A 9,851-nucleotide genomic window follows, 5' to 3' on the forward strand; every position below is an offset into this window, starting at 1 on the left:
CCCCCCGTGGAGTGCTGTCGCACACATTCATATTATATACAGAACCCACCCTGCATGCCTCTGAAAGAGTGTGTTATAATCAACAAAAAATGAGAGAAGAACACAACTCTAAGCTAAAAACTAAATGAGGAATCCATGCAAGGCAGCAGCTCTGGTGGATTTGTTGTTGTTGCTGTTTTTCACTAAAAAGAATACTACCTTTTGTGATTGTGAGTTTTGAATTGTGTGACTGCCTCTTTTGCTACTAAATGGTAACACTTGATATTTGGTACAGTCAAGTCTTGTAAATTAGGGTACCACAGTAGTATCATTTTAAAAGTCTCTCTTACTTTGATACCATATACTGTCTTAATGAAATCTGAACATCAAAATATTTTCAATTTATTGAAAAAACTTAATCCAATGGGAGCAGTCAGCGAGGGCTCTCTTCCTAAGAGAAGGAGCACTGACCAACATCTCTATTTAACAGTAAGCGGCTGGAGTTTAAGAGCACACACTTCTCTTGCAGAGAACCGGATCACCTACGTCAGGCAGCTAATAGCCACCTGTAACTCCAGCTGCAGGGGATCCAGTGCCCTCTCTGGCCTCCACAAGCACATGCATTCCTATGCACATACTGCTGCCCCTATATATACATAATGAAAATAAACTCTACAGCTCAATATTAACATATTGAAAGGTGGGTATAGACTGACTGCTATGTACAACTTAAAACATAAAATTGTAATACGAACGAACAGTGGCCTAGGAATCAAGCCTGGGTACCAACTTTGTCAAACAGTTCCTAAAAATAAAGACAATTAATATACTTAGTGTCTGAAGGAAGAAAAGACATACTGGAATAAAATCCATACCTGTTGGAATTTTTAAAATCACAACAGATTTTCTTCTTCCTCAAAAACCTGAGTTGTGTGAAAAGAAGAGCAACTCAGTGTTCTCTGGGTAGAGTAACTTAATTTGTATTCTTATTAAGTATCTGTCTCCAAGAGGCTCTTACAGCCATCCCTCCATATTCATAGGGTAATGGTTCCAGGACCCCATGGATATTAAAATATGCGGGTGTTTGAGTAGGCTTCACAAAATGACAAAGAATCTGCACATAACTTACACACAATTTGTTATGTGTTTGCTTTAACAATTTGAAGAAGTGGATCAAATCTAGGGCCTAGCACATTCTAGGCCAGTGTTCTCCACTGAGCTACATGAGTTGAAGCTGTATAGACAGTTGTTACACTATGTGTAAGGACTAATGGCAAGACACAGAGCATGAGCCTGCTCGTGGAATTTTAAGTATTTTTTATCTGAGATTGGTGGGGTGCAGATGAGAGTGACGATTAAGTCTGACTATCACAGTAGTGGAAGAGAGACGTGTAAATGAACCTCACTGACACTTGGCAGGCAGAGTGGCTGCAGAGCACACGGGCGATCAGGACGGAGTCACATAGGCAGTAGTGACTTAGTGAAAGAGTAGTGGACACCACTGGAACCAACCAACAAACTACACGGAGCTTCAGTGCAGCAGCTTCATCGAACCCAAAAGGCATAAACACTGTAACAGCGTGTTCAAATACCAAAATGTAATAATTATAGAAGAAAAACAATGTGCAAATGTTTATTAGCAAGGGCTATGAGAGCTTTTAAGACTATTTTTCAGATATTAATATGGTAACACTTCAGCATTTCATTGTTTTTATGTTTCAAGTCATTGTTCAACAGAAACACAAAGCAAGTGACACTATATAAAAAAGAAAAAAACAGAACTAATTTTAATGGAATTTTGTTTATCTCATTATACTTAAAACATTACATTTTCAACATGTAATTAAAATAAATACACTGAAGAGATATTTTACACTATCTTTACACTGTTTTCAAAGTGTATTTTATAATTAGAGCAAATCTCAATTCAAGCTGGCTGAACAGCAAAGGCCCAGCGGCCCCACACTGAGCCTCACACTTCCCATCAAATCCCTGACCTCAGTCAGCTTTACCACTCTGCTCCAGGAACAGGACAAAAGCTATAAGTGAAGCATGAATTCTGAGGCAGCATATCAAAACACCAGCCCAAACTAGAATTATGTATAAAATTCTTAAAATGTTACTCAAGCAGTACCCCTTTGTGGGAGTAGTTATCATCTGAAGCTCATTAAAAGTGATTTAATTGTAACTGCAGCACGTTTCTGTTAGCTCAGACTATGGCTGAAGGTGTCCGCACTGTGCGAACAGCGAATGCAGCTGCAAGCTTAGGGACTGACTATGGCAAGGGTGGCGACCACCCTGAAGGAAGGAGCAGGCACTGAGGCATCCCCGCTACTGCACTCCCACTTCTCAAGAAGGGTCTCATTCTGCAGCCCAGTCTGGCCTCAAACACACAGCAACTGTTCTGCCTCAGCTTCCCAAGTGCTGGGATTACAGATGTAAGTCGATATGCCAGCCAAAAGAGAGAAATTTAAACCACTTACCTAACAAACATTTAACAAAATTTACTGAGAGACTGTTACTGAAAGGAGACCTTCCTACATGGAGACACAGCTGTGATGGAGCTGTACTCCACAGGTCACAGTAGGCAAGAGAAAAAAATTTAAAACTTTTGGGTGTATACAAAAGCCAGGCCTGTGAACATGCATATACACTCATACACATATATGTAAAGGCACAACCACACGGGCATCACAGGAAACAGGAAGTAACAAGAAGCAAAACTTAAAAGGAGAGCTGCACTCTGTACACTCGATGTCGGAGGAGTCCCACCCAGAAGGAGATGTTTAAGCAAAGGCAGCAGGAGAGGTGGAAAACTCATGTCCACAGGAAGATCTCCTCCAGAGACACCACATCCGATCAGTAACTGGTCCATTCCCCTGGCAGGCTCCATCCACTTACCGGAGGATTGATTTCATACAGTTCTTTGTTCTTGGCAATCGTGTCGTTGATTCTCTTCTGCATGTGGGAGATGTGCTGCTCATAGGAGCCGTCATTGGGGGTCTTCCCAGCGATCTGGATCCCACCAGGAGTCGGCAAAGCGGCTAAGTAGACCCCTGTGGCCGACTAGTGAGAGTAACAGGGATATAATCAGAGAGAACATCAAATGACTGCTCCGTACTAAAGACACATGGCCAGGCCACGTCTATAAGAACACACAAAAGCTAACAATTGTTGCTCTACTCAGGGATGTTCCTGAGTGATGGAAAACAGCCGTGAAAGGGATTCTCTAAGTAACCAAGTATGCCTTTTAAAGCTTTTGCCTCATTTATTAAAAAAAAAAAAAAGTAGAACTGAGCAGTTTGGGCAGGAGGACGTGATGTTCAAGGTAAGCCTGAGTTTCAGTGTGAGTTCCAGACCAGTCTGGGCTATAGTGTGAGACCATGTCTCAAAGTATCTAAAATACACACATAAAAATAACTTGAAATCTAACATACCTTAGCAAAAAAAAAAAAACAAAAACCACTACTAAAACAGTAACCAATGAGTAGACAGTCTGCTTGAGAAGGCACCAGAGGAGAAGCGCTGCAATCACAACAGAAAGGATGAGGTGAGAAATGCAAGCAGCCTCACCCCGTGTGCGTTCTCCCGCTCAACCACAGCCACCAACACACACAACATACCTGACACATTTATTTGACTATTGAACACAATGATTTCTCATTCTCCAGCAGTCACTGTACAAAATTAGTAATGGAAAGTTATGAGAACTATAAAGCAAGGTAAGATTTTACATGTGTGTTTAAGCGACCACAAGCAGAGCAAAGTGTGAAGAAATCTAAGCATGACAGTGGGTGAAGAGGCACATGCCTGTAATCCCAGCTCTTGAGAGGGAGACCCAAGATGATAAGGAATTCAAGATCAGCCTCAGTTATATAACAAGTTGAAGATCAGCCTGGGCTTCTTAAAACCCTATCTCAAAAAGAGTAAAAGCAGGGCTGGCAAGACATCAAGTAAAGGCATTCCCTGCAAAACTTGATGGCCTGGATCATCAGGATTGATGAATCTGCACAGTGGAGGAGAGAAGTGACTGCTACAGGTTGTCCACCATGGTCTCTGCACCACAGGGTGTGCACACACACAAGTAAATGTGAGACAATAACAACAGCAAAAAGAGAAGCATTGAAGTGGGGGTATGGGAGAGGCAGCTCTTCCTTGGGTATCTGTATATTTAAGGTGAAATTGGTCAACTGTCAACTTTGTAAGATTCTATAATAATGTCTACACATCATCTGAAACTAGTCCTGCACAGCACTCTTTCAGAACATAATCAGCATAGCCATAACTTAGTTCCTCAAGTCCACCACTAAGGAGCCCTGCCTGGTCTTAACATCACCTAAACACTTCTGCTCCATTCACTGACTGATGACACAAAACAGCCTGGACCTGCAGAACCAGATGAGCCTGGGTTTGAAACCACTGACAGCATATACGACCCTGTCACTCTGGAATGCCAGCCTGTGGCAGCACCACCTTCTCCTCTTAAGTGATATTCAGCAGGGACTCCCATGTCAGCTATCATGGAAGCTAGCTTTCAGATAGTGAGAGTTTGGTGCACACAATGCAACAGCACAGAAAATGGCAGGTGGACACAATCAGCATCACTAGGAAACACAAAAGCACTGCCTGGCGCAGGCCTTAGGTTACATCAATGTCAGAAACTCATCAATTCACCACAACCACTTCACTGAATCCTACATACAAAAATGTACAGCTGAGAACGGTGGTGCATAGCTGCAAACTTAGCCCTCAGGAGGCTGAAGGCTGAAGCAGAAGCATCATGATTTTGAGGCCAGCATGTGTTTATTAGCAAAAACCCTCTCTCAAAATTTAAAATAAGTAAATAAATAATTAAAATTTTCATGCTTGTTCTAATAAAAATAGGAAATGAAATAGGAAATATATTTTTATTTTAAATATAAATTTTATAGAGAAAGACGAGAGTATCCATGGAGTTTTAAGTTTAATACCTCTACGTGTCTTGAAAAGATGGCAGTAAGAGGTAAAATTTGAAAGCTGCCAACACAGATGAGAATCCTGTAAATGTCAACAGCCCCAAATATGAAAATATAATAGAGCTCAGATCAGTGGTTTCAACTCAAAAAACTGCAATGATAACTTTATACTGATCATAGTCCCTTAAAACTATGTAAAAGCCACTCAGCAGACTCACTTCCCTAAGTTTCTCCAGCCAGTAAAGGCCTGATGTCTGTTTCTTTAGCTAAGTCTACTTTTGTTTGCTTCTTCTGAGTCAGGGCCTTACTGTGTGTGTGGTCCAGGCAAGCCTTGATCTCCTGATCCCTCTGCCTCAGATGCCTACGTGTGGGATCGTAACGATGAACCGCCACATCTGGCTATGCTATCTCTTACATAATCCGCTGAATCCCACACAACAGACTCCAGAGCTACAGAACTGACAAAAGGCATGCAAACACTTCTCAACTCACCGCTAAGCCCATCAACATGTTTTCACCCACTGTGATCTGAATTCTTAGTCCAAACAAAGCGTTCATTCCTTTGAGTTTGAGCTTGTTCATCAGTTGAGTGTGGACTTCATACTCCATAAACGGCAAGAGATTACTGATAGCTGTGGCATTGGCTTCTGCCTGGGCTTTCTTTTTTAGGCGACATAACCTACAAATGAAAATAATTCCGTCAGCCCACAGTGTTTCTGGTACCATCCTAAGAAATGTCCAGATGGGACTCTGGTTCCGCAGAAGACTTCTTTAGAATTTCCGATGTTTTGGGTCTGATCTCCAGCACCACTGAGAAAAAGAAAAGACTCCCTAGAAGCATTCTTGTTAAACACTAGTCTCAAACAGATTTGCTCTACTATAATCTGCTGCTTTGCCATTACTGTCACTAAGTATGTCTTTACTGAAAGTTCTAGTTCAATTACGCAGGAATTTAAAATCTCAGAACCTCTAGAAATAAAATGATTAATGACCAGAACCACTACACAGTTAAAAATCTTAGATTCTAATGCTGGAAAGATGGCTCAACAGTTAAGACCACTGTTCTAGAGAACTAGAGTTTAAGTCCGAGCACCCAATGGCAGCTCACAGTCCTATAAAACTCCAGTCCTAAGAGATCTGATGCCCTCTTCTGGTCTCTGCAGGCACCAGGTGTGTGTGCACATGATGTGCACACATACAAGCAGGCATACACATAAACACCCATACACATAAAAGTTTTAAAAATCTTAGGTTCCATAACTGCGTGATACAGGATAGAAGAACAGCAGAGAGGAACATTAGCTTAGGCACAAATGTTACTTGTGCACCCATTATGCAACAGAAAGCCTTCAAAGGGACCATAGTTAGATCAACACAGCACTCATAAATAACAGTAATGACAGCCAGAAGACAGTGGTAAAAGCACTGTGCTCAGAAAACACTTGCAACATAAAAGTAAACACATTTCCAAACAAAAACATGCATTACCAACAGATCATCAAAAAATACTAAAGAAAATATACTTAGGGGGAGGGGGAAACAATCCCAGATGGGAACAGAAGACTGAAGAGGAAAAACACTAAATAGAATAAAAATATATTTTAGAACAGAACTCACCATAACTTTGGGATTGAGCTGACGTGTAAAAGAGGACAATATCAACAACTCCCTGGATGTGAATAGGTATTGTACACCAGGTTTATGACTCTGTACCTCACGGTGTCTTGGGGACACCAGACACAGTTTTCACAAACATACCTTGCCTGGATAAGACAACCTTTCCCAACAACCACTGCATCAGTGGGCAGGTCGATGGTTGTAAAGAGGACATCAGGGACTTTTTGTTTCCGGCAGTTGTAACAGTATGTGAGGTGAGCAGGAAAAGGCATGTTCAGCTCATCATATGGTATATGGCAGAATCCGCAGCCCACAGGCAAGTTTTCTTCAATCCTAGGTAAATATATTTAAAAAATAAGACACTCAAGATTCAGAACCTGGTCATCCTTAGACAAAGAAAACTAGCACACAGGTGTCATGGAGCACTTCTAAAATACCTGTAACATCTACACAATATATATTACAGACACAGTATCTGTACATAGACCCACACAGCTTATTCCAGAGCAGTGGGAATGCCGCTGGGACTGATAAATTGCTAACAACCATGAAGTCAGGGCTATTGCTACTCCTCTAAGAAAAGAAATCATGTTATACTATTCCGTTGATCATTTGCCATAACGTGACAGCGATGACTTCTGACACAAAAATTAGGAGGGTGAATATCATAAAAACAGAGAATAGTCAGCAAGGATAGTGTTTTCCTAATGGTTAATAAATAGAAACACATACACACCAAACAAACAAACAAACAAAAATGCTTGGCTGCCTATGGAAACAGAATGATAAGATATTACTGAGGCCACCACATGCTTTGGTTGCAGGACACATAGATACCAAGCTAGGACTGACCTGTAAACCTCCACCCACCCTGCTAACCAGCTCAGAGTGCTAAGTGATATACAGGTTCTGGAGGAAAAAGTGTGTTACCCAGCAGTGAACCCTGGGAGCTGCAACACCAAAATGTCAGGCAAATGTGCCCATTGGTGGAATAGCAGCATGACTACTGTAAGCAGCCTACTACTTTCTGATTGAATTTGAAGCCCACTCCACAGGCAAGAGCGCATACCTAGTACTAGTCAGGAGCCCATGGCTGGAGAGGCCATAAGTCCTACTGAGGAACCTACTGTTGTTTTGCAAAATGGGCATGGTATCAAACTGCCATTTATAGCCATAGACTAATACTGTTCTTAGCCTTGTTCAGAGAAGCTTCTATCTGCAGGGGTGATGGTTAATGCAAAGACTTGTATGTGGTAAAAGTGCAGAGAATAAGGGACTCAATGTCGAGTATTCAGCCCTAAAGAAAATATCTGTATAACCCCCACTATGACCAGGGAACATTGCAAAAGAAAGCGTAGAAAGAATGTTAAGAACACAGCAGGATGGGGAGGAGTTCCGTGAGACACCGTCTTCTGTAGTTATCTACACAAGACCTGCACAAAGAGGGACCACTGACATCCACTGTGCATGGAGGAGGAGTGAGGCCCACTCCTGCTTGAGAGGCTACTGACACATTGACAGTTAATGGCTGCTGAGGGAGGGAGAAGAATTTTCTTCAGTGGAGTGGTCATTAGTATGTTGTCTGTGTCCCAGTAAGTAACTTCCAACCCCTGTTCCTAGAAGCAACCCTAATTAAATTCAATGGGTCACCAAAAAAAAAAAAAAAAAAAAAAAAAAAAAAAGACATGAAAGCAGAAGGGACCTGTTAGGGAGAAGAAGTGTTTCAGAGGAATCAGAGGGCGATGAGAAGGTAAGGAGGGCAAAAACACCAAAATATACTAAATACAGATGTGAAATTACCAAAGAATAAAAAATAAGAAATTATGGAAAAATTTTAACAACAAAAAGGTATTTGAAAAAAATGTGAGAAAAGGGTATACACTAAGATTGCTTGTTTCAAGCAACTATTTTTACATTTCTGAAAAGCCAAAAGACCTACTTTATGACATACGTATCACAAAAGCTGACAAGGAGCACCCACGGCCACCCCACTCACTGCCAGCAGGTCACAAACAGTGTGACTCCACACCAGTTATCTAATCTCTTCTATAAAACTGGAATGAATACTTAGAAATATTATATGGGGTTTCCTTGGAAAATTAAGGAAGCTACAATTAAATATACCTACCCTACAAATGTAATGTCTGCTTGACAGATGGAAATGCAAGTCCATATAGCCTGAATTGGCCTAGGATACCACACCAGCCTGCTAAGCCACAATCTGACCTCCTGTTTGAAGTCACATTTATTTGAACTTAGGAGTATGACTTAAGTGAAAGCATTTTTAATTAAGCACTCTGCATAGATTTGAATATCTATAGCAAAATCACCAGGCACAAAAATCAGAACAGTACAATTTATAAACATCTAAAACACAAAAAGTACAGAAAAAACTTTCTGAGTCCTGAAATGAAGGTAATCATTTTTCTTTCTACTCTCTGAAGTCTCCAAATTATGGCTAGTATGCATTAATAATTCCATGGTTGTGGAGGGGATCTGGCTAAAGTAATAGAATATATTAAATCTTGCAAAGTTATACTTAATTTGGAACTAGAGGACTTTTATACTTTTTTCTTTAGTTTGTATAGTTGTTTCAAAACACAGTAGATGGCAATATTATGATAATAAATCTAACATATTTACATATATTTATTTACATAGACTTTGGATAGTTTCATCTGTTGATGAAAAAATTTTTTACATTTATGGACGTTAACAGCCATAAAGAGAGTAAGCAGCCATAAAGTGAGGCATGATTCTATACAGTGTGTTTACAAAGTGATACACAGGTAGAGTTGTAAAAATGATTTTTAGGAGCCTAGTTTTGCATTGTTCTCTTATGTCAATTATATGAATAAATAAATATTTTCTTATAATAAAAAAAACAGTTTAAAGGTTACAATAATTAAGTAAGTTAAAAGTAAGCTAATCTCATCTAATACTTTCATTTTCCATTTCACATGTATTAAAGTCGTAAAGCAGCACAATATAGTACGTGCTTTGACTGTTTTGCGAAAGAAGAATTTATGAAAATAAATTCTGCTTGTGGTGATGAGACAAAAGAAGACAATAAAGTAAAAGAAATTAAAAGGGTTCACTTGAATTCTTCTGCTGTTACTCCTACATGGGACTTTATCAAGGTGACGTATAAGAAAGAATATTCTGAGAGCTCAGTCCAGTGCTCCAGTGTGGGTCTATGTCTCTAACGCCATCCATCCCCAGATGAAGGTTCTATGATGATATGCAAGATATTCGTCAGTGTTGCTATATGGTAGGGTCATTTCAGGTTCTTTATCCTCA

The 9,851-nt window shown here is 40.2% G+C and overlaps 1 protein-coding gene across 16 annotated transcripts in view; it reads right to left on the reverse strand.

The window, feature by feature from the left end:
• Nucleotides 1–9,851, reverse strand: part of C2cd5 (C2 calcium dependent domain containing 5) — a 94,358-nt gene that overhangs the window by 26,200 nt on the left and 58,307 nt on the right. For all 16 annotated transcript variants that reach the window (XM_026787917.1, XM_005364577.3, XM_013352784.2 and 13 more), the window contains 3 exons: nt 6,693–6,884; nt 5,427–5,613; nt 2,881–3,045 (listed from right to left, as the gene is read on the reverse strand). In XM_026787917.1, the coding sequence (XP_026643718.1) occupies nt 2,881–3,045; nt 5,427–5,613; nt 6,693–6,884 (544 nt within the window). The remainder of the gene's footprint in view (nt 1–2,880; nt 3,046–5,426; nt 5,614–6,692; nt 6,885–9,851) is intronic.

Source organism: Microtus ochrogaster (genome assembly GCF_000317375.1).
Source record: "Microtus ochrogaster isolate Prairie Vole_2 chromosome 14 unlocalized genomic scaffold, MicOch1.0 chr14_random_2, whole genome shotgun sequence".
NCBI lineage: Eukaryota > Metazoa > Chordata > Mammalia > Rodentia > Cricetidae > Microtus > Microtus ochrogaster.